This window comes from Diadema antillarum, unplaced genomic scaffold, assembly GCF_040938485.1.
Source record: "Diadema antillarum isolate AM-2024a unplaced genomic scaffold, OU_Dant_1.0 seq00001234_RagTag, whole genome shotgun sequence".
NCBI classification, from domain to species: domain Eukaryota; kingdom Metazoa; phylum Echinodermata; class Echinoidea; order Diadematoida; family Diadematidae; genus Diadema; species Diadema antillarum.
In genome coordinates, this window is record NW_027272022.1 from 531,613 (window position 1) to 557,500 (window position 25,888).

General features: G+C 38.7%; 1 protein-coding gene across 1 annotated transcript in view; it reads left to right on the forward strand.

The window, feature by feature from the left end:
• The window catches only part of LOC139745122 (relaxin receptor 1-like), a 55,786-nt gene extending 34,054 nt beyond the window's left edge, over nucleotides 1-21,732 (forward strand). The window contains exons 12-19 of the mRNA XM_071655542.1: nucleotides 1,278-1,349; nucleotides 1,968-2,039; nucleotides 2,970-3,041; nucleotides 3,675-3,904; nucleotides 4,628-5,080; nucleotides 8,116-8,283; nucleotides 13,254-13,433; nucleotides 21,455-21,732. Of these exons, the coding sequence (XP_071511643.1) occupies nucleotides 1,278-1,349; nucleotides 1,968-2,039; nucleotides 2,970-3,041; nucleotides 3,675-3,904; nucleotides 4,628-5,080; nucleotides 8,116-8,283; nucleotides 13,254-13,433; nucleotides 21,455-21,732 (1,525 nt within the window). The remainder of the gene's footprint in view (nucleotides 1-1,277; nucleotides 1,350-1,967; nucleotides 2,040-2,969; nucleotides 3,042-3,674; nucleotides 3,905-4,627; nucleotides 5,081-8,115; nucleotides 8,284-13,253; nucleotides 13,434-21,454) is intronic.
• The last annotated feature ends 4,156 nt before the right edge of the window (nucleotides 21,733-25,888 follow it).

Below are 25,888 nucleotides of genomic sequence, written 5' to 3' on the forward strand. Positions count from 1 at the left end.
TCCAGGACCAGGACTAGATGATGTTTTGTAGGATTAGGAATCTACTGGATTTAAACACAAGGCTCGTGCCAGGCATCATTGAAGTCACCATTGCTGCACATGTAGATTCCGAGAGTGTGTTGTAAATGTCGTAGTAAAAGTTCATAGCGCAGCGTGATCAAAGAGCGCTTAGCGTATACCGTACACACGCTGCCCATTTCCACGGCGCACTCCCGCGTAGAATGTACGGAGAAAGCGGCACAAATCTTGGGTTGACTTGCTCAATATCCGTCGGATTGATTCCTTTTTCAGAACAGTAGGAGTCCAAAATTCGTAGGGCGTATTTGATGGCTTCCTTTGTGTCCTTATTATCTAAGATACTGTTTACATAGATCAGTCTCTGTAAAAGTAGCGAACCTGTTCATTTCAGCTTCCATGTTTAAATCTACCGCTGAAAGTCTAGTCCCACACAGATTAGTTGCCGGCATGGCCAGCGAGAATTGAGAATAACGATAATATCGAGCAGGCATATCGCGGTTGTGGCGCAATCGCGTCGATAAGGTGCGGGATTCAGTACTCGATGATTAAAATGAGGGAGCAAAAACCGATATCAAATCGATAGTGGGTTATCGTTGGCAATCGTTATATTTTGCGTGCACTATAACTTTTGTCATGCACTGCCGGCCTGTATCATAAGTATGTATGCTTATATATATATATATATATATATATATATATATATATATATCACTGTGGTAATGATATTATCATGGTCAATTTCATAGAGCCGTTCACACCGTACCAGACCCTTTTTACATTGTTTAAATGAGCTACGCTGTGATTGAAAATCATAGACTTGTTGAAATGTGTGGGGGTTTTTTTTATTACATATCAACACATTGATACGTTGATATTAAAAGGCAGAGTTGTATTTGGCAACTTGGCAACATCGCCACTTGCGACGCTATATACTTTCTGTGGCGACTGTGTATGGGTGTTCAATAATGATGCTCTCTTGAGAACATTGTAAATAAAACAGAAGCGAGTTCTTGGAAAACAATTACATCTGATTCCTGTGACGACGGTAAACTGTTCAAAATTGAAATCTAAACGCCCCGGAGCATTCTGCAATCACGTTTTGACAGGGCCATTGAACGACAATATCCGCTCCGGGCCTTGCACTCTCTATCGATATTGTTCAGTTTATAGAATCAGCTCTACTCGCGTAGCGATATATTCAATGACAATTACACAAAATCTCTATTATTCATTTTCGCTTACTCGTTTCCCCCTCACAGAGATATGTCCAATAACCAGATTTCAGAGCTACCAGATGGGGTCTTTGACCATCTCGAACATCTGCAGATTTTGTGAGTATACAAATTATATTCTTTCTTTATGTAAATCAAGGCACAACTCCAATCGATTCGTGCCTTGAATACAAAGTAAAGATTGAAATTAGAAATAAAGCACAAATATTATAAAACGATATCATTTCCTTTTCAGACTCTTTGGATTATGTGATAGCGGGTGTTATTATACACATATAACGATCCGAAATCACGAAGTAATTTGTTTTGATCTTATCCACATCTCTTGATGCTCTGCATCAAACCGCGGGAAACATTATGCGACCCCATCCTCGAGTATAAGGGTAATGCAGGCGCTTTCGGGATCATAGTTGCCAATGGTTACCAGACGCTATAAAATTGATAATACCTCATGCGCAGCTGTAGCTCTTTGTCAGTATCATAGGAAAATAATTAATTTATGTCTGCAAATATCAACGGAGGTAACTGTCTTTGCTACTGGCAGTTATTCATTTTCTTCTTCCTTTTCTTTTTTAAAGCGAGAGGTGCACATGAGAAAAGTGACTGTCGAAATGACAAGAGCAGAAAAGCTCACATTCAGTTTATTTTTTTAATGTGTTTACATATTTTGGATCATGTCCTTCAATACATCTATGTGTTTCTTCTTTGTTACTGCAGGAGACTTGGAAATAACCCCGTCACAACTCTACCGATGGGAATATTTGACAACCTCTCTAATCTTATTGACTTGTGAGTGCTTCATTAACATTTCGAAACGCCATTTCCTAATTTGAGGTGAATTCAGGTAATTGCTAATCTGTTTTCGGATTAGAGTAAATCGTCAAAATGTATCGCAAACAAAAATGGTGGTGTCTACCGTCAACTCAAATCATTCTGCTATAATGAAGAGACGGTGTACTGAAAATGACTTTGAATTCAAAACTGTCTCAAGGCGCGATTGTTGAGAAAGAGAGGAGGCTTACAAACAAGTATATAGTGACGTAATTAGAGATTGACTGGTAAAAATAATATCAAAAGAGGACTGCGATTATTGTAGGAGTAAACACATTGGGTTCCACGTGGAACTCATTCGGAAGAATGTGCCAGAGATGTGACACGTGACACTAGTGCTCATGTTGCACGAGTTTAACCTTTACAGATGTCACGGTCCTTAATACATGGCATTATTATATTGAATTATAATTATCACGTTTAGCTTTTACACTTTGGATGAAGAAATTATAGCTTACAACTACTGTACTTTGCACATTAAGTGACATTATTCATTTTTGACAATCATGAGTACTGTTATGTAGCTTGCAGTGCTCAGTATTCTGGCGCAATTGGAGATATTTGAATGAACGTAATTGATACAATCCCTATGTTATGAGCATTAATCATTCTTTCGACAAATCACTTTGATGTGATTTGGCGTTGTTCTTCAATCTCCATTAATCTCGTTTGTTTTCACAGTAAAAAAAATCAACTGTAATAGTTATTAGGATTCTAAAATGTCCAGTTACTTGCGACTGACTTGTTTTTAGATTTCTGTCGTCGTAATCGTCGGCGACGTCACCGTCGTCATCGTCGTCGTTGCTGCTTTTGTTCCTCGTTGACCATTCATTTCATTCTGATATTCCATCATGATCTCGTACGCTTATGTCTACTTTTGTTCCTCAGGAATCTGACTGGAATCGTGAACGCAAACATTAGCGCTGAAATGTTTGAAAACCTCGAGACACTGAAGCAAGTGTAAGATCGTTTCTGTATTTTATTTCTGCTTTTTTATACGCAAATAAAAGATACTTGTACATGGCAGGTACTTATGCATTGGCTGCATAACTGAATGCAAGGAACAGTAGTAATACGATATAATTCAACAAAATGACAAACCTAAATAACCATAATTATGTCTAGTAAGCAATATTGATAACAATTTTATGTAATCGTGTGACTATTCTCTTGAAGATAATGATTAAAAAATACAAGAGAACGCTTTCATAAGCAGTTGCTTGATTTGATGGCGGTATTATGATTAATAAAATCATTGGCTTTGTATGAACAAAAAAAAAACAAATACCGAGAGAAAAGTAAGTGAAAAGACAAAAAAGAAATAATTGTACTTGGAGAGCAAGTACGAGTGGTTAGAGAGCTTTTCTTTTTTTAATATGTGTAGATTGGTAAACACAAAAGTGAATTACAAAGTATGTGTCCGTCAGTTGTTCGTGATTGTGTAAGTTTAAGTGTATGTCAACATGTGGTAGCGTGTTTATGTATGTGAATTAACTTTTGCGTGTGATCACGAATGTGTGTGTAAGTTCTTATTATACGAAGATTGGGATCGCGCTGTATATCTTTTTTCTTTACGCTGACGTGATGTGGCAGAGGGTTTGCAAAGTTCGAGTACTGTCGCTACGTTCCCCATGTGCGGACGTGCGAGCCTCGATCGGACGGGATCTCGTCCTTCGAGAACCTCCTGAAAAACGTCGTCCTGCGCGTGTTTGTCTGGACCATCGGCATCATCACCAGCCTGGGAAACCTGGGGGTCCTGGTCAGCAGGGCTTTCATGAAGGCAGAAAACAAAGTCCACACTGTGGTGGTCACTAATCTATGTGGTAAGCGATACGATCCTCCTCTGTACTTGTTAGAATTATGTACTTATTCATTTTTTACCTACTTTTTATTCCACTTCTTCATTCATTTGATCTTTTAATTAATTATACTATTGTTTCATTAATGTATTCATTCATTATCTTATATCTAATCATCTAATTTCCCATATACCTAAACTGTGTTTTTTTGTTCGTTTGTTTGTTTGGTTGGTTGGTTGTTGTTGTTGTTCTTTTTTTTTTTTGGGGGGGGGGGGAAGAGAGGTTTGCCCTAGTCATAGTTTACATCGGGGACCAAGATCGAAAACAACAGTTAGCGGGAAAATCTGCGAAGCGTCGATATTAATCGTCAATATGAACGGATGATCGACTCACCTCGACAAATGGATAATCAAATTGATCTCAAGTGATGGGAAAACATTTTGTTAGACACAAAGTAAAGAGGTTGTGATGATTTGTCTGTGATAGAACCCCTGCAACCATGGCTGGTGCAGAAGGGACATCATCGCTGCGGGTGATGGAAATCAATGTCGACGTGATTACTTTATACCACCATGATACGGATCTGACTCATCTGTTGCCAGGTGTTTTACATCGAAAGTCGAAATATGCAGTTCATTCTTCAGTATACGATACAAAATAATGAACGTTTTCGTAAGTTTCAAGTGTTAAATCAACGTCTCTCATGTTTGAAGCATATCAGATGGCAGTATTCACTTTACCTAACAGCCGCTGATTTTCTGATGGGCGTCTACCTACTCATCATCGGCACGCAAGACGTCCGCTTTCGGGACGAGTACAACAAGCACGCGCTGCAGTGGACCAACAGTCACGCCTGTAAGATCTCCGGTTTCCTCGCCATGGTTTCCAGCGAGGTCTCCGTCCTCACACTCATGTTCATTTCGCTGGAGCGCTACTTCATCATCGTCTACCCGTACAGCTTCCAGCGCATCAAGGCCAAGCGAGCCATAGCCGTGCTCGCCTTCATCTGGTCGATCGGCACCATGCTGGCTTGGGTCCCCATCGTCGCCGTCGGCTACTTCGGAAACTTCTACGGCAGCAACGGGGTGTGCTTCCCGCTGCACCTGCACGACCCAGGCCTCCAGGGGTGGGAGTACTCCGCATTCGTATTCCTTGGCATTAACACTACAGCGTTTGGCGTAATCGTGGTTTCGTACATAGGTGAGTTATCACGGCACTCCCCTTCCCTACCTTTCTCCCTCTCTTTCTCTCTTGCATGTCCTTAGAAAACGTGGGCAATAGTGGTTTACCAACTTCCTTACCCCACGATGTGTGCAGGGAGCTGATGATTTCGGAGTTTCGGAGGAATGTCTGTTGCTGTCTACCTGTGTCTCCTTTTCCCCGCAATATCATATCTCATAAATATTTGATTTCCAAGGCTATCTCTCTTCACTACATGATCTGGAAACAAGAGGTGCCGTTTCCTTATCGTCTTTCATCAGCTCCGTTCTTGCCAAACTTCTGAAAGATCTTCTTCGTTTGTTGATCAGACTGTCCATTACTCAATAATGATAACAATAATGATGATAATAATCCTAATAATGACAATAATAATGATAATGTTAATGATAATGATAACGATAATAATAATAATAATAATAATAATAATAATAATGATACGCGTGGCTTGTCATGGGACCAGAGGTTGCTTTGCTAGAGGATGCACTGTCGCCACAATACCGTTTCCCATGATAATGAGTAGCAGCAGATCTGAACTTCTAAACTTCAGGTCTAAACTTAAACGGACAAGGCACTTTCTTGCATTACCCTTCACAGTCCACCATCAAGGCAGATGCAGAAGTGGCCAGCCGGTGTGATGATACTATGTTCAAGGAAAAAGTATGGAAAGCAAAACGTCGCAGAAATGATTATTAAAGACGCTTAACACAGCGAGCAGGTATCACAGCAATAAACATCCTTTGACAAAGGAAATCCCTTTCATCTATAAATTTTTGCTCAGCGCAGTGAATTTCTCCGTATAATAGGAATCCAACGGTTATTTTCCGTTAAGCGATTCTGTACATTATGATTAACTTGCTGCACCACCATTACACGATAGCAGCGTCCGCAGCAAAAGGGAACAGCATTTGCGTGAGAACGTTTCATGTGTTCCAATTTCGCAGACATATTATACCAAATTGTCGATGGATATGGACAAATAAGAGTTCAAGAAAATGATATTGTTATACATAAGCACAACACTCAACTAACATTCACTTTCGATGGTTTCATGGAGAAGATGCCGCAATCTTGTGTGTAATGAAAGAAGTCAAATTGCTGCTTTCAAATATAAAGAGACTGTGATTGTCTAGAGCCGACTTGGTGTTGTTGATATTATTATATATGAATAGACAAAGAAATGAATGATAATAGTATTATTAGACTTGATATTCGAAAGGTGAACAAATTTCATTCAAGATATTTGTATCGTGGGCTCATGATTTATGGCTAATGCATCTTGAGGGATTTCATCTAGTGCTTTGCAGGGCTGGCTGCCTCTTTTAAACTCTTTAAAACTCTGGTCTTTCAGAAGCAAAAGACCGTGATCTATGGGAATATTGATGCAATTAAGAACTGACCATCAGATATCTTACATTCATATTCAGTTCGCCTGCAATTCATTTCTTATTAAGTGTTATTGGGAGGCCTGTGGAGCATCACAAATGAATGAAAGAAAAAAATAAACACCTTGGACTATAAATCTCAGGTGTGGGGAGAAAAACTGCAAAGCGTGACCTAGGTCAAATCGAAATGGTGTCATTTGAAATGGCGATAGGCTCTACCTCCCAACTGAACCATGGGCAGCCGAGTGTGTAGAGATACTCGGTTATAGGCTGGCCTGTCGCTGCCCATGGGGAGATGATACTCATAACATATAGGTGGAGCGAAGCGAATAGAAACGCACGGTTGCATTTACAAATAGCGATAATTTACGGTACTGAACATTTGAATTTCACAATATGTTCGACGACAGACAACAACCCAACTTTTCGTCGAAATCATGATGAAAGGATGCAAAAAAAAAAAAGCAGTAACAAACTTGACCTAACTGGCACAAGTTTCCCATTTTCTCATTCCCATCATTCAATTCAAAATATGTGAGTGTTTATCAATGCTGATGTCTTTTTTTAAAGCTGTGAATGGTATGTACATCATCATTGATGCGGAAAAAAAAGAAGGAAAAAAAAGATCTTTCCTTGGGAAGAGAGAGAGAGACAGAGTGCTAAACAAACGTGAGACGAAATTATGACGGCGTGTCATGATGCATCAAGGACGGCAGCCCATGAAATTCATACTCCTCATGACGGTTAATAGACACTGCAACCAAAATATCCATTCTCCCTGAATTTGACCAATTGACCAGTTTCAAGTTGTTTATTTGGTTTGTGTGTGTGTTTGTTTGTTTTTTCTTTACCTAGAGCCTGTAACTCTGTCTGTAATTGAGCGTATTCAGATAGTGCCCATTATGATGTCATTGGATGAGTGAATGCTTTTATTTGAAATGCGAGTCTTGTCATTTGATAGACAACAATGAGGCGTTCACTGTCTTCATAGATCAGAGTCGATGACAAAAATTGACCTGCAATTACTAGTAGCAAGCTATAACGACGCAATTAGTGCAATATCCTGTTCCATTGTATTGATGTTTCAGAACCATTATGCATTTCTGTAGCCGAAAAAAAAAACCAGCAACAAATTACAACGCATCATTTAGAAAATAGGACCACTGCGATGGACTCATAATATAGTGCTATTTGCCGTACCAAGTGAAATGGAAATCCGTCCATGCATCTGTGCTCCTCATCTATTTTTTTTTACACTCTGTTCAGAATTGGAACATACGCTTAACAAGCTTGCTTTTAAGTAGGTTCCATCATATTTCTGTAGCATTTATACGTAGAGCCAAACTTACAAAGATTGACCGCCATGTTCTCTATGTTTACAATAATTTATCATGCATCCCAGCCGGATATAGTGTTTCACTGTAAATTGCTATATTTTATGTATATATATTTCTTCATTCAGAAATATGAAAATAAATGGAATTGAACTGAAAAAAAAATGAAATAGACGAAATGGGATACTATTAAAAGTCCGCGCCAGAAAATGACCTATTAACTCATTGAATTGTATTACTTCTGACTTCTTTATTGCTTGTTTGTTTGTTTTTTCTTCTTTTTTTTTTTGGTTGTCAGGAATGTTTCTCAGTATAAGACGAACGCGTCGTGCCGCGGCGCAGTGCGGTATTAAAGGCGATATGACCTATGCCAAGCGGTTCCTATTCATCATCCTCACGGACTCGCTGTGTTGGCTACCCATCGCGGTGTTGAAGGTCATGTCTCTTTGTAATTACATCATTTCCGGTAAGTGCTGCACAGGGAGTTTCCGTCAGGCTATTTTGCTTTTGATAATTACGACGATGGTTGTGGTAGATATAGTAACAGTAAGGAATGACGATCGCCATTATTACCGCTGTCGGTATTGCTATCCTTATTGTCGTTATAATGAGACTGGGTATTTCTTTAATTTCTGGCAACAGCAAACTAGGGAGAACAGTTTTATTTCTTTATGAAATCATATATGATTCAGATTTAGATGATTTCGTTACTTGTTTACTTTTGCTATAGAGGAGGGCAAACAATTTGTGGACTGCACCAAAATCTCAAAGCGCGCAGATGTTGTTGATATAATGTACTAAAGTTACTCTTCAGATTCATCTTAGATGGGATGAGTGAAGCAGACTGTCTCAATTCTGACGGTGTTACAAATAATTAGTGACATAGGCCTGCGCTAATGTTTGCTTCTTTTCATCGCCTGTCATGCTTTGATCTCTTTATGGTTTACCCAAGAGAATCAAATGATGTTAAGAGTGAAAATTAGAAAAGTATATACTACGGCAATGTCAACTAATGAATGCGCTTGTCAAGTCGCTTCCACGTTTCAAAGGTGGAGTGAGTATCCCAGTAAATATACCGCCGGCGAAAATGTTGGGATTTTATCGAGACTATTGAACGTGGCGAAAAAATAATGGAGATATAATTTCAGAAGTAAACCTGAAATGATATCAAATCTGGGGTGTTTACGATCATGAATCAAGAAAGTAACCGGCTATGACTTTTTTTTTTCTCAGACAGGTATACTTACTTACCTGGGACAAAAATTATGCGATCTTGTGGCTGAAGTCAACATTCACATCAAATATCAGCTGTTTGTCTCTGTAGGCGTGATTTCGTGAATAATGGAACTTTAGAAGAGAGCAAAACGCACTCAATGGCGTTGTGTGCAACGTTGTTTGAATAATAAAAAAAGGCGCATCCTGAAAATTGATTAGAGTAGGTAAAGGAGGAAAGCGACTTCCCAATACAGAGAATAGTTTGTCCATACTCAATTTTAATCAGTTCTATAGATGAAGTTTAATTTGCCGCGCCACAATACCGCAACCATTATTGTTGATAGCATCTGATTTCCCGTTCATGCATATAGAGTCCTACGGTGGTGCTTGTTATTTTTAGTTATTGTAACCCGTCAATACTCGCCATGCTTACCTCTGCATTGGCAATGCACATAGTTTGGGGGCAAAAGGGAATACGTATTCTCACCTTACGATATACAGTGCGTATCAAAAAAAAAAGTATTCCAACTTTGGTGGGCTACTATCTTATAATTGTCATCTATGGAGAGTGCAATGTTGGTTGTTAGGAAAGGAGAGCGCTTCTTCTTTCCATTGATACCTAATTATGATGACAAATGTCATGCATGAGTGAGCACATGAACTTTAAAGACAATTATGACAAATTGCACTTCTTCCAAGTTTGCGTGTAATTCTGAAGGAGCAATGCATGTCTCACTGCATGGATGAGATCAGGGGGGCATTTCATCAACGAGTTCGTCGGAGTTTTCACCGACAAATTTGCTATCAGCCAATCAGACGCAAGGATTTCATTAGCTTTTAACAGTTGTCAGTGTAAATCCTTGCGTCTGATTGGCTGATGGCAAATTTGTCGGTGAAAACCTCCGACGAACTCGTTGATGAAACGCCCCCCTGTTAGTGAAAGTGGTCAAATCATCAGACCAGCTTGCACGACTGCAGGTTTGTGTTTAGAATTTCTTCTAACCTTTTATGGTTAATAACCTTCCACATGGTCACGTTGTTGATTACTTGGTCCTTCCCATAAAGGCTAAACCATTATCCATGTTTTTATATTCATATTCAAGATAATATGGTTTGTTGCTGCGAGCTAGGTGTTTGATATGAAGACAAAAAAGGACTGTGTGGGGTCACCTCTGTGGGAGTGACGAAGTTATAGGACAGGTGACCATGTTAAAGGTTATGAACCATAATAATTATGCTAGGATAAACCCTAAACACAAACCTGCATTCGTACAGAATGGCCTATTTGGCCACTTTCATAGATCTTATCCATGCACTGAGACATTCATTGTTCCTTCACAATAACGCGCAAACTTGGAAAAAGTGCAATTTGACATTGTTGTCTTTAAAGTCAATTTGCTCAGTCATGCATGACATTTGTCAAAATGATTAGGTATCAATGGAAAGAGGAAGAATTCTCCTTTCCTCACAACCAACATTGCGCTCTCCATAGCTAATAGTTATGAAAAAGTAACCCTCATTTTTTGAAACTTTTTTTTTTTTGATACGCACTGTATAGTACTGAAATGTCTGTGCCTTGCCATGTTACGTTCACGCGACCTTTCAAGAGTAGGCGGTAAGGCTGGTGACGTACGTCACTGAACATAGATTTATTCAAAGCAATGCCAGCTGAATGCGACAGAGTCTCCCATGTGAACGCAACGAATAGTAGCATGCTTTTCTCCAAATGTTTTTAATAATTTGTGAGTGAATCCTTCACAGACAGCTGCTGTGAAAAGTCCAGGTTATCCGTGGAGTCATAGCAACTACATAAATGCAATCTGTATGTTATCTGCAATGGCGATATCTCCTCGACTCTAAAAATGTACGAGTTGACTCCACTGCTCGTTTATGATTTGAATATGAGCTTTTGATTGATCAGGAAGAGGAATGAGACTTCCCTATGTTAATTTTATTTTATTGTATTTTTTTTTTTGGGGGGGGGGGGATCGGAAATCGTTCTTTGATCATGAAACATGTGTTATGACAATGTCTCGCTTTGATCGTCAGTTATGTTTTATGACTGTGACAGTGGACGTTCTTATGCAAACTGATATTCATACAAATCTGCTCCCTGGGAATCGGCATCATTAAAGGAGTTAATCCCCAAGCCATAATAGCTATGGTAATGCAGCAGTAAAAGGGACCTACCCCTACGCTCTTTTTGCATCCTATGCTGCAATCTTTACACCGCAGTTTGAGTTTCAGCTTATCTGGCTAGGTTTTTCTATCTTAGAATGAAAAATAAAGATAATGATAACAGTAATGATGTGGAAGGAGAACGCATAAGAATGACTTTTTGTAAACTTTCAAATCTAACGAGTGAAACGATGTCTAAAATTGATTTCTCTGCGGTTTGCCGCAGTGCCACACACATACACACACACACACACACACACACAAACGCATAAACACATACATGAATATATAAATACATATGAATATATATATTATGTATATCTAAATATACATATATATATATATATATCAATATACAAACATGTATTTATACAATTATGCATTTCTTAGGAGAGTTAAGACTATAATGGGTTTCTCGATGTTTGCTTTGTTGCATTTGTTTGTTCGTTGTTCCGTTTTGTTTTGTTTTGCATTTCTTCAGGGTGATTGATTGCATGTTGATGCATCCATTACACATGAAAGGCTTAGCAAACACACAGAAACTAGTGGGCTACTTCGTACATTGACCGAGTACGCTGCTATTTGGCCTCGTCTAATTGTGATTAATTAATGCGGCTCACCGCAGAAAACACACATTTCACTCGTCTCCAGTTGCAATGTAAAACCATTAATCCATAGAAATGAAATGAAATTTGCCTATCAGTATTTAAGACTTTGCCATCGAGATTTTGAATAAGGCGAATTAATTCTTAGAAAGCTTTCCTTCTTCCGACCCGCAAGTCGTCCGCAGCTAATCTAGTTAATTCACTGTTGCATTACACCACCCCAGCTAAGGTCTATAACCTTACGATGTTATTTTTCAAGTGAACCCGCCCTAAATTCGAAGCAGCGCAGTCTTCTTTGGAATTAAAGCTTTCAGGTGTATTTGTGTGTATATTATAGATGTGCGTGTTTGTGTGTTTATATGTTTCTTCTTCTTCTTCTCTTATTATTTATTATTATTATTATTATTATTATTATTATTGTCATTATTTGTCTATTTATTCATTAAGTTAACATTTCAAAGTGAAATACAAACGGCAAAATCATATTAGGCCTACATGATTCTAAAGAATGTGGTGATTTTAAGTTCATACCGCTGGTTGCGAAGGGAGGAAAAGGCAAACTTAATCACCGTGGCTCGAGGCCTTCCTCCCCGACAAGTGCATGCACCCATGATCAGTTATATCAATGTAAAATAGTTACAAACAATGTCAAATAATACATTATTACACAAAAGAATTATACATTTGAAATACAAATAAATATACAAATGGAAATAGGCCTTCATATAGTATTAGTCACTTGAAACATAATTATATAAAATGGTTTATCATAATCTCACTATAGGCTGTAAACAGAACTGAAAATTCAATGTATATAATATTTCATGTAACAGCCGTCGGGTTTTTTTTTTTTTTCTAAATAGCAAACATCACAAAGCACGGTGTGCCCAATGCTTGATCAGGCACTACTTCATTTGGATAGGTTACAGAGGCCAAAACACCACCTGTGCATTCATCAATCGCAATTATATCGTAATACAAATAAAAACAAAATGAAATAAAGCATGGATTATAATATGAACTCAAACATGTTCAAAAAGAAAAAACCGCAAAACCGAAGTTGAATTAGCCATTATTATACACAAATGTCAAATGAAATGATTACATAAATCAACACAAAACTGTTAAATATTATTGGGAACATAGACTCTGGGTATGAATTATCTTGTTTCCCTGTCACAATGAGTTGCTTACCTTTCATGTGCAAAATCAGCCATGAATAATGATGAACTATGTGTATATTTCGGAAAGTGATCATAGCTGATTACTTGTACCACGCAAAGACAATAATAATACCAAATCATCTTCACGACATGCCACAACATTCAGCATTCAGTTAGAGCCACAAAGAAATGTGAGTCTCAGCGATTCTGTGTAGTTGATAATGCTATTACTTTTGTTCTTCCATTGTTTTTTTTTTTCTCACACCTGATTACAGAAACTCTCTATGGTTGGATAGTCGTGTTTGTACTCCCAATCAACAGCGCCCTCAATCCAATTCTGTATACTATCAGCACCACACCGTTCGCCATGTGGTTCATGCGACAGCTGAAGCGAGGTAAATTCCGTACGTCTGGCTGTTACGTCGGCAGTAAAACCGAGATATTGGAGGCAAGAGGTTTGTTGTTGCAATTGTTGGACTCTGTTCATTAATCGCACCCAATTCTTTGCACCAGTATTGTAAGCACATCTTATAAAGTTCGGATTGCATTGTTCTAACACACTGTCGTTTCAGTGCGTAGCTAGTGGGATGGGATGCATCCTTTGGTTTTTTTTTAAAAATAATTATATACATTAAAAAGTACATCAAATTGTTGGGGAAATGCAACGAATGCAACTGAAAGGTAACGTTTATCATCCATTCATTAAAGTTTGATGATTATTTTGGTCCTTTGTTTGAAACTTATTGTATTTCAACTCTTCTATTCATTAGTCTTTACACACAAAAAAACCAATACACAATTTGTTTCCCTAAATACGTATTCTAGGTGGTATTTCCAAGACGTATTATCTAAGATCCATTTCTGTATAAGTTGATCATGCTCACACAAAACAGCAATCTTTGGAATGAATGAGAATGGGACATTGCATGTGCCAATAATACAGAATGACATATTTGCATGGAAAGGGTTGTCCCGAAATTTACACAAGAAATCCATTTGAATATTCAATTTTCAATTTTGTGCGAAGTTAGCCCCCGAACTTGGTTAAAAGCCAATCAGCAGCCGAAGCAAATACAATGTCTACAGAAGGTCAACCGATGACTGCCCAACCACACCAGAAAGCTACATGAAGATGCGATTTTTCATTACAAAATGAATCTAGCTTGGCAGGATTTTCGGGTTACTTTTTGACCGGCTAAAGATTTTTCCGCCACTCACGAAGTTGCTGCAAAAGCCTAATAAACTCCACCGGCGGTCATACGATGGCCTTTGGATGCCTTCACGAATAACCCGAAGTTTATACGATCAGAGCCGAATTTGATCATTTCCTTTATCTAGTGTCCATGGCATAGTGTGAAGCCTGGTGCAATCTTTGCAGAAACTGGTTTCGTACATGTTGATGTTGGTAGGTTTCGACAAAGCGCTTGGAATCTTAAATTACTAGTGTAAAGCCCAATGCCCACTGTGCAACCTGAGCCTGCGAGCTGGTTCGAGCTGTATGGGACACCAAGTGTCGCATGACCTATTTCGTTACGAAATCAGCCATTTCGTCGACGGAATGTTGTCATTTCGTAGTTCATTTCGTAACGAAATGACATTTCGTAATACGAAATGACTGATTTCGTCACGAAATAAGCCATGCGACACACTTGGCGTCCCATACAGCTCGCACTAGCTCGCAGGCTCAGGTCGCACACTGGGCATTGGGCTTAAGTTCCGATTTGTCAGGCTGGTCATTGATCCGTCGTCTGGCCCTCTCTTTAATTGTATGCGTGGCATTTTTTTTTTCACCACCATGACTACTAACAATGTGTTTCATGTCTGCATGACTAAACTAACCAATTCGTTCATTGACAGTCAAAGTGACGGCATGTGAGTTTCCACATTATATGTATTTTCTTTCTTGGACAACAATGAGAGAATATACCAACTACACGATTTAAGCATCCAAGATATTTGGCGGGGAAATCCACCTATCTGCATCCTGGGACAGGGCAGGGATGCAGCGCAAAGGATTTCACAACGATGCACGAGTAAGGCTCTCGGCAGTTGCTCGGAGAGTGAAATCCACACTAGTCTTTTGCTAAGGCAGCTCGCAATAATTTGTGGACGTGCAGTCACAGCGAGTGTAAAACCCAATGCCCACCTTGCGACCTGAACCTGCGAGCTGGTGCGAGCTGTATGGGGCGCCAAGTGTCGCATGACCTATTTCGTGAGGAAATCAGTCATTTCGTCGACGGAATGTTGTCATTTCGTAGTTCATTTCGTTACGAAATGAACATTTCATCGACGAAATGACAACATTTCGTTACGAAATGACTGATTTCGTCGCAAAATAGGCCATGCGACACTTGGCGCCCCATACCGCTCGCACTAGATCGCTGTGTGCGAATCCACCGCTCTCTGTGTGCGAGTACATTGCGAGCTGCCTTTGCAAAAGGCTAAATCCATATGGTCATTAAATCGCCACAGAACTGTGAACGTAAAGAGAAGAAAAGTAGCCTATTGTGGAATTAGGGTCACCCGAGTTCCCTGTTTTAACCACGAAAGTCTTCTGAAAAATCAAAATTCGTTCATAACTTTTTTTTGGTAATACTGGTAATTTGCAAACAAACAGTGTAACCTCACACTAATGACAACACGATAACCTCTTTGAGAATGCACTAAGAGTCAACGATGGAGTCTGCATAATGAGGAGTCTGCGTAATGTACGACTCAATTTTGAAGAGCGGACAGAAATGGGAATGTTGGTTTGAGCGCGAAATACCCCAATAGCGCGTGATGGCCTATTCGTCCAGTGTTTTTTCTTGTTTTTGGTTATTTCGTGTTGATATTCCATCCTTTTTGGAAATGGTGAAGGCGTTCTTACAATGCATGTTCGATGTCTAAACGGGTTTAATCTTTTTAATGTCCATAGTGCGTACAAACGTATCAATGCCCGCTTGCATTGACAAAAAGACAGTCATGTCCAATGTCGCTTTAAAATCAAGGATTTATACCAGAGATCCATACGTCCCTGGTTTCGTGTATGCTAATGCATGTTAAGATCTGTTGGTGTATACTGGCCCTTCATAATGTACAAAAGCCTTTAACCTTTTGATCTAATAAGCATTACGTATCATTTTTCTTTCACTTTTCTGCACCTTGCTATGAAAGCCACGCATACTAAACCGTAAACTCCCAATGATATCGAAAGCCCAGACTGAGACAGGGGAAGTCATATCTTTGTTATGTCCTTTCCTGTAAGTTTATCTTCATAACCTTTCACAAAGACTGATGTACATCAGTAGCCACTGTCACAAAACGCAGAACATAAATTTCCAAAGTTTAACTTCGAGAAATCTCCCGTGAAGTTTGCACGGAGTTTCAGTTCTCGAAGTTTGGGTCACTGGTGCGCATGCGCAATTTTGAAGAAAGTGCGTGCCGTCCGACTTTCGCGACAAGACAGGAAGGCCGAGAGTACGCGGAAGCAATCAGCTGTGACAGTCCCTGTACCTAAGCAGTTTTGCTTTCCTGTATGGACGGAGGCATGGCGACAAGATCGCCGATTGGCTGACTGGCTGGGTGGCTCAATCCTGCCCAGCATCGGCCCAGGAACCGAACGCTATTTTGGCCGAGTACCGTTCTCGTTTTCCACAAGACGATACGTTTCTCGGATTTGATCACGCGCAGAAGCAAATTTTGCACACGGCACGCTCAACTACCAGCCGCGTCGTGCTTTCGAAAGCTCACTGATATTGTGACACACACGTAGTACATCCCCATTGAGCGCTCGCTTCTGAGGCACCGCCCCGAAAAAAAGGTGGTGGACCTGTCACGTCACAAACTTCGTGAAGTTTCAGTTGCGAGCGTATCGACTGCACAATATACAAACTTTGAGAAGATCTACGGGGGTTCGGGTAATTTCCCTAGTTAGAGTGGGAAGTTTCGGGAGAAGCTTTGTGAGAAAGTTTTTGGAAGTTTATGGTCAAACAATTTCGGAGTATTGCCGACAACTCAAACGGCACACTCAACGCCTCATGTGTCAAGTATGTACAGAAATTAGGGTACCCAGTTTTGATATGCTCTATTTCCCTTTGCTATCCACATGTGTGTCACAAAGTATAAAAACCTAAATGTGTTATAGTGTTGCTTAGAAAACGAAAACTTATTCTATTGTTTGTGCTAAAATATCTTATTATGTGGTATCATTTTGCCATTCATTTACTCAAAAAGAAAATGAGTTATCGTGGGAGAACATTGATTTATGGCTTTCCGTAGGAAACCACCAAATGATTTCACTATACAATGTGATTATGATTATAACGTCTTTTACTATAATATTTTGACTAAACAATGCTATATATCACAATTTGCTAGTTTGACAAAACTTTAAAACTGACGCTTTTTGTGCAGCTGTTATATAGGCCTAATATCACTGGGGAATTATGATAATCCAGAAAGCTTAGACTTGAGGCTAAAGAGAGTGCAGAAGAGTGGTGTGTTTCATTTTACGATAGAAAACTTTAAAAATCACATAGTTGAATATGTGTGAAAGTAAAGGCCACTACATGTAAACAGCAGCCAACCTGAGACTGCGTAACATTGAGCCTAGCTGAAACTTAGACCACTGAACTTTGGCTAGTTTTGTTGAAGTCATCGACGCATAGCAGTCTTGAAATTGCAAAAATACACTATACATGTATAATAAGAATCGCCCATAAACATAATATCAGAATCAGCTCTTGATATATACGGTTACGGATTTTTGTTGTCATTATTATTAACTGTCTCTTTCGGTTTTTTTTTCTTTTTATTGTATCGTAACTTTTTATTTGTCGAGGTGACCATTTCGCTTCAATAACCGCCCACCCTCTATACAGGTCATTTGATGGAAAATGCATTACCATATTCTAGAAACGGAACAGCCAGTAGTGCCTTCTGAATACGTCAGACCGGTATACGAACACCGTGAGGTAGATAAAGCCAATCTCAGAGAGTTCTCATCATCTCTTTTTCCTCTTCATCCTATTTTTCTTTTCTTGAAATATACCCCTGGCGTGGCTGATGCACTCTTCTGATTAGACCCCGGCCTTTCATTTTCTTTTTCTCCCTTTTCCTCTCTCCTTGGAACACTACCTCGAAATCCGGGCTTGATTTATTTCCTATATTTCTTTACTTTTTTTAAGTCCATGCATACAATCAGAGACCAATTATGACTTTCTGACGCAACTTGTGTTTTATCACTCACCACAATTCTTGATGTGCATTTACTTTTGTTTGCATTCTATTTCTTTCTTTTTATTCCATAGAGAATCTCTTTGATTGATGTATCATGTTATGCAGTGTTGCACGCTTCGTTGATTGCTGTGGTATTTTTTCGGTGTGTGTTTGTGTTAACGTTACTAGTAATTGTAAATGTATTAATTTGTGTTGTCGAAAATAATGACTGTATGCGTTTATTCACGAAGAAGATTGCATCTAAAATGCAATTTTTGAAGCAGAACTAAAGAATAAAGTCATCTTGCCTAATTCATGTTCCTAGAGGGAGGTTGGCGGTTCCACACACTGATATTCTTTTTTATCACTCATTGTTGTCATCGTTACTATCAATATCATCATTGTTATCATTACCATTTGAAACCATGCATGAATTTCGTCTAAATGGGTTCCAATGGACACACACTTGGGATCGTTTCACACACAATGACTGTTGCTAGGTCTGGTTACTTAAATTGGCGACATTGAGCAGTTTGGTTGCCATGGAAACCCCTGATGATGAACGCATGCGTTAAGTTTATATCCTATGAAGAAACGTATTTATTTACATTTTTGTATGTAAGTACCTCATTGCTCTTCAGTTGCTTGCAACATTTCATGACGGTAAGCATCAACCATAAAAATCACGTTATAGCTACACATTTTATGACAACAAATCACTTTATTTTGATGATTTTATTGTGCAGCAGCCTGTGTGAGAATGTTAACATTTCGTGTGAATGTTGAAAGAACAGTGGGAATTATTGTTATTACACCGTATTTCTCTTAGAAAGTGGTTCTTTCGGTGTTGTACACAATGTAGGCGTAAGAAAAATGGATGTACGGTTATCGTTTCATATAATTTTTTTTTCTGGAAGGGGGAACACATTGAGAATAACTTAGAATAAATCAGAAGTATTCTTGTAACTTAGAAAAAAATGCTGAAGAAAATGACGTTCTGAATTAAATAATAATAATAATAACAACAATAATAATAATAGTAATAATAATAATAACGATAATAGCCGCAATACGGCATTGACAGAGAAACCAAATAGTTTTATCTACATACTTCTGACAATTATTGATGCATGAAACATGTCAGTACATTTAGACACAATAATGATTGGAAAAATACTAAAGAATATTCGCCTCATTTTATAACTTATCATATCAATGAGGAACATGTGCCTTCGTCTGTACCTTCGAATGTATTGCAGTCTGAGGTCAGAAGACATCATAGTGTTCCAAACCAGGAACGTTATTTGTTAACCCATCAGAAAGATGAAGCCCGTATATCATCTTATCATTTTTATTTATTTATTTATTTTTTTATTTTTTTTATTTATTTTTTTTTTTTGGTTAGTGGTCAGCAGAGCAATGTTGTAAAACATTGTTCCGGTGAATTTACCTTAAAGTCAAAGAGCCGTCTTAAGTCCCCGCAGCTAAATTAATCTTTACTCCTGTCCCCCCAATGTTGAGCAGGAAAATTGCTAGAAAATTGCAAATGAGACTAATGAAGTAACCATTTATTGGCTGTTATTAGTTAGAAGGATTTCCATTGTCACCTGTTTATTCCGATTTTCACCTGTATTTTGCCGGCATTGGTCCTTTTCCTTTCCTTCAAAATAGCTTTGGTTTTTCATTGACAAACTATCACAATGAGATCACACATGATAGTCAAACCAATGAAAGATTAAATGAAGGGACCATTGTAACAAGCTCTGTCCTGATCAATAATGACCATTCATTTGTTGGAACATGTTTTAGGACTCTGTAAATGGGTCGTCGATACGTTCAACTCGAACTATCAATTTAGAGTGCGATTTTGGTCGTGGGAATGGGTACAGTACCAGCAGTGAAGTTGTTGAAATCACTTTAGTTTCGCAATCAGGGATAAATATTTCCAGGTTTTAAAGCCCAATAATCTGATTACACTTAAGTTCTTCCCGTTGTAAACCAATGTCCTAACAATGGGGGTTTGCATACTGTGTAAGTAATGTGGTTAGACGGAATGCCATCAATTTACATAATTTGAATGAAGGATTAAGGATTCAACCAGGCTTTTAAGCTTTCTTTTCTGGTTCAGCGCATACACCTTAGAGTGCGTAAGTTATGTTGTTCAAGGTTTATCCAATTGGAAATGAATTTGGTAGGAAAAAGTGATGAAGAAATTGTATAATGATCCGTCATTGGTAGAAAATTTCCGTTATCCTTCTCAACCTGGTATTTACAAATTCGACACGCATCACTTCACTCACGCCGCTCCAAACTTACGTATCTTTCCTATATATAACTGCGCATTAAATCACATCGTGTAATTTGTGTTTCACAGACACCCACACAAACAAGGCGGCAGCCCGCCCTCAAAAAGCCCGACTCAAATCCCCTTTACCTGGTCCATCTGTTGGACATTAACGATTTAAGAGCATGATTTTTTGTATATTTTATTTGTTTGCCTTATAATGCCGTCACAATCTGCTGATCAGGTGGATTAGGTTCTCACTGGAACACGTGAAAACGCCGCAAAGTACAACTTCACTTTCACATCAAAACCTAAGCAAGAAATGTCGACTACTCACTTTTGAGCGCACATTTCGACATAGTCCTCGCACCTGTAAACCTCCCATGTTCCAGCCAGCAACGTTTTTTTTTTTTTAATGTATTTATTGGTCCGACCAATCCTCTCCCAAATTGCTTAACGAGTTCACTTCCTGTAATCGTTGCAACGACATAATACCGTCTGAAATGCACATAAGTTGTGCAAGAGTAAGGCACATCAATTCAACTGGTATCAGGATAATATCGATCGAAGGTTTCAAATTTAATCACTTTGGTTTACAAACTGACAGGATCTACTCTCTTTAAAGGCAAAGTTAAGTTGTGTGTATTGATCTAAGGCCTTCTGGTAAGCGATCTCAGTTTTTGAAACACTAAAATTCAACGTAATATAATCAGAATAATATAACATCACCATCATTTGATGTATACGATAACATAGGCCTGTGCTGGATAATGCAAAAAATCCGATAGTTCTCTTTGTCACATAGCCCTAATTGCATTGAAGAAATTTTGAAGATTTTTTTTTAAATGTGTGTGGGTTGTTTTTGTTTAACGGGGAAACTTTTAAAGAAAACTTATAGAACCTATTGCTCTAAATATTTCGAGAAAGCTAGGCAGTGGATCCCATGTATATCAAACGATGTCAGTCGTTCGGCTATTGATATTCCGCATGCAGGTCGCAGCGACAGTTCGGACGGCTACACATCTTACACGAACGTACCCAAACGTGCATCTTGTTTTTCTACGACTAACGTACCCACCGGCATTCAGCTCGACCCAGTAACTGTGGTACCCGTGAACTCAACATCGACATCGACGTCGCTTGCCAATAACGCCGACTCGTCACTCGGTACGGCCCCCGAGCATACCCTACCAACCATGGTCACGCTGCCTACTGGCCCGAACAGACGGCGATCCACACCTATCGTGCTTCTGTCAGATCTTATGGAATAAAGTCATTTGGAATCTGTTCACACGTTATGTACTCCCTGGATTGGCTGGAAAGAGATACTTTCTTTATCCATAGCGAAAGACTAACAATCTCCGTAAGATCTGATGGTGAACGTCTGGCTGCGTTATACACGTGGAATAATGTCTTTGTCTGCCTGCCTCTCTGTTTTACGAGTCTAACCGCAGACTATATCACTGAGAATATATTCAGCTTATATTATTCAACTACACACAATGATTTGGTTGATTGCCTATGCGCATATGTGTGTGTACGTATGTGTGTGTGTGTGATACTTGAGGGATGCGTGCCTAGGCCTATTTGGATTAATTCTGGGTTCCCACTGCCATGCGATCAGCTACGCACGCCACGATTGGCCATCAGTAACTGATCGTGGAATTTTCGTTTACGTCTATCACAATCTTCGCCATGATTGAAATCGTGATCTTCATTATGGAGTAATCATTGTGATCTATTAGATCTTGAGGTCAGTCGTGAATGGCAATGACGTTGATCGTAGGAAAAGTTTTGGACGACTCAAAACTTTTCTACGATCAAAGCAATTGCCACGAGTGACATCAAAATCTAATCACTGCGATCATTCCATGATTAAAACCTCGATTCAATTGTTGCACAACTAGTGTGATATACACTATCAGCTACGAATCGTCAATCGTGGCGTTCGTAACGGATCGCACGATAGTGGAAACGTAGCATAAGAAAATGAGGGTATATCTATTTTAAGAGCTTGTTCATACATGTATTTTTTTTCTTATGTCCATTTCTATCTAAAAGACGTAAAAGATACACTGTACGTACGTTGTTCGACATTAATGGCATTGTATAGATAGATATCTAAATAATATACATATTATGTCGAGGATAAGGTGTTATTCAACTGCCAATTGAAAATGACGGTAATGCTTAACACATGGTTACACCAACAGGCTAAATCAAATCCTGAATATCTCACAAAAACTAATTTCTCGTTCGTATTATCAGTTCTCGTATAAATTCATTTATACTCCAGAAAAAGGAAAGATTTGTTAGCTGAAACAAAGATGATGAAATGTGTATCTCTAAAATGCATGACTGTACAAGAGTTGAGACAGTACATCCTCATTGTAAAAAATGAAATAGTGGTATTTCATAAGCGGTCAAATGAAAAATGGCAGATGCGTAAAGAGGTAAAATTCATTAAGTTTGAGTCTGCTGTTATCAACATTAAACATGCATTTTGTAGGAATTTTTTTTACATCTAAGTTTGAACAGCCCCGACGAATGCAAATGAAAAACAAGATATCGTCCAGAATAATGGGAACACTGCGTAACGCCATGGTAAATAGTCAAGACTTAGTGTAAGATCGCGTCATTTATTTACAGTGTTATTACAGTACACATCAATGCATTGCCGTTCATTTGCACGAGCATAATATGTCTTCTTAAGTATTTTATTTACTTCCTTAGTTCTGGTTCATGACATAATAAATGAATGTGACATGGCCTTGCGTTATTGTTAAGTCATGAAATTATTCTGTCTGAGGAAGGATGAGATATAAGCTGTCACTTAGGATTTTTTTTCTTGTTTTTTCGGTTTTTCTTTTTCCATATTTCGCAGTATACATGCAAGATGCTTTTAAAATGTACTTTTTGCTGGTTGTGCTGATTTGCAGATTTACTTCAAAATTACCCTGTTCACATGACTTTGGCCCTCTATTCCTAAATGCCTGTGCCATTACCTATATTAATAGATTTCCAAAACTAATATATCTGGTAATAGGCATTTTTCTTTTCTGTCTTTCTTGGTTTATAAACTGGATTTTTTTTTTGCACTATACAACCACTGTTTTGAAAGATGCGCTGAAAAAAAAAGAAAAAAAAAGGGAAATTGACCTGTCAAGAACATTATAAATTTACCCCTTATTTTCTCAAAATTTATACTACCTCATTCTTGATATTTGTGTGTATGTGCCCTCCGTTACACGACATAGCTGTAGGATTTCCATGACCATCATGTCAGAGGGGGATCCCCCCTTTTTTAGTTGCAGCGCTTAGACATTATAATTTTTCAAAGAATTTAAACAGAAGAAGGGAAAATCACGAAACAGAAACATCTAATAAATTTTGTTGGTTTTTGTGTGTTTTTCTCTGCAGTTTGAATGAATAACAAACGTGTCGTTTTATCTTTCTTTGAAAATGTAACAAATATGCCACCTGCAGCAGTGTAGAGTGTATATCTGGTTGTTGAATCAATTCTTTACAAGGTAAAAAGCTCCCTCTTAGCAAATGGGGGCCACCCACTACCAAACTTACCCCTGCTCTGTCAAACGTCAGTACTACTCGGTCACTCCGCTCCCTCGCTTGCGCGTTTTCCCAAAGGTTTGAACATGTTATTCCTTCCCCCTACCGAGGAAATGTTTCTACGTACGGTGATGCCCCTCCCAGACCCTACTATGCTCGGTTTCTTCACTTTTTCAGAATGATCCACTATTTCCCATTATAAAATTCCCAGTTGCGAGCTTAAAATGTTTGTGTTTGCAAATATTTGTGAAAAGTTGCAAATAACAGAAGCATGCCAACAACATGTTTGACCCCTCCAAGACGTTTAGGACTGGTAGGGACCCCCAAACCTCTGTTCGTGATCTCGCGTTTTTTAAGGGTGTAAGTCACTCAGGCTAGCTTTTCAATTGCAAATCGTATGATTTGACAATAGGGAGCTTGATTTTCGCGACGGGGACGTCCAGGGGAAAAAAAAAAAAAAAAAAAACATGTTCTGAGCATGCGCAGAAGCGCGCGTCAAGTCGATCTAATTATAACTTGCATCGTCTGAGTTTTTCACTTCGCGTTCTGAGCTATTTTTACGTCCGCACAATTTGCGACGTAGGGAGCTACTTCATGCACCGATCATATGGGTGCGCCATTTAATTTTTCATACGTTGCGTCCCAGCGTAATCTAAAGCTACTTTTCAGCACGACGCAGGGAAGAGGAGAACGTCCAACTCAAGCGTCGTCTCAAGCGTCCGCGCTGCAAATCTAAAGCTCCCTAATCACAAGTGGGAAAACGCGTCTAAAAGTCGAACGAAAAATTTACGTAGGAAAAAAAAAATGTCACAGCCTTCAAGCGTGATGGAGATATTGTAGCATATCAACTAAATGAATTCAGCGTGCCCATCAAATCTCAATAGGGAGCTTTAGATTTTCGTGACGGGTACGTTCAGAGGGGAAAAAAAAACCACCCTATTCTGAACATGCGCAAAATAGCTTATCAAACTCGATCTATTTATATCTTGCGTCGTCTGAGTCTCCCCTACGCGTTCTGGGCTATATTTACGTCCGCTCAATACATTCACGACGCTGAGAGCTGTTTGATGCACCGATCATATGGGGGCGCCATTTTATTTTATTCAGGTTGCCTCTCCGCGTTATATCTAAAGCAGGGAGAGAGGAGAATGTCCAACGCACTCGTCGTCTCAGACGTCCGCGCCGGAAATCTAAAGCTCCTTATTTACAAGTCTGACGTTGACATCTCCCCTAAACGTCCCATATAGGCCTAAGTCAACATATTTGTTGGACTTTACAGGACGGGTACAGTTTTGCCATTTTATTTTTGCTTTCTTCCACTCTGTTTCGTGTATACTGAGGGAAATGGAGGCAGTTGAGATTGTGTGAGCGAACGCAAATGGTTCGTTCACAACAAGCGACTATTGATACAGTACTAAGGATTCTACAAATCAGCGAGAAAAGACTGCATATAGGACCCTACTTATGATACATGTAGTAAAAGTGATGAGGAGCCCCAAATGGCTGAAAAACATAATTATATAATTATGATGTATTCATATCTCATTTTATTTCATTTTTTCATTTAATTTTGCATTTATTAATTTTGTTTGTTTTTCAACTATTTTATTCATTTTTCAAGTAAAAATTGATTTCATTTCAAAATTTTAAATTTTTCTTTCATTTAAGAATTTAGATTTTTGTATTCATTTTCTCTTTTATTGTATTTATTTGGTCATGTATCTTTTTATTTATTTACTTATTTACTTATTTTCATTTATTTATTTGTTTAATCATTCGATTAATTTCTTTTCACATTGTGATGAACACTATGTCAGAAGGAGCTATTCAACTCTTGTACAAAAGAGAGTGAATTTGTTT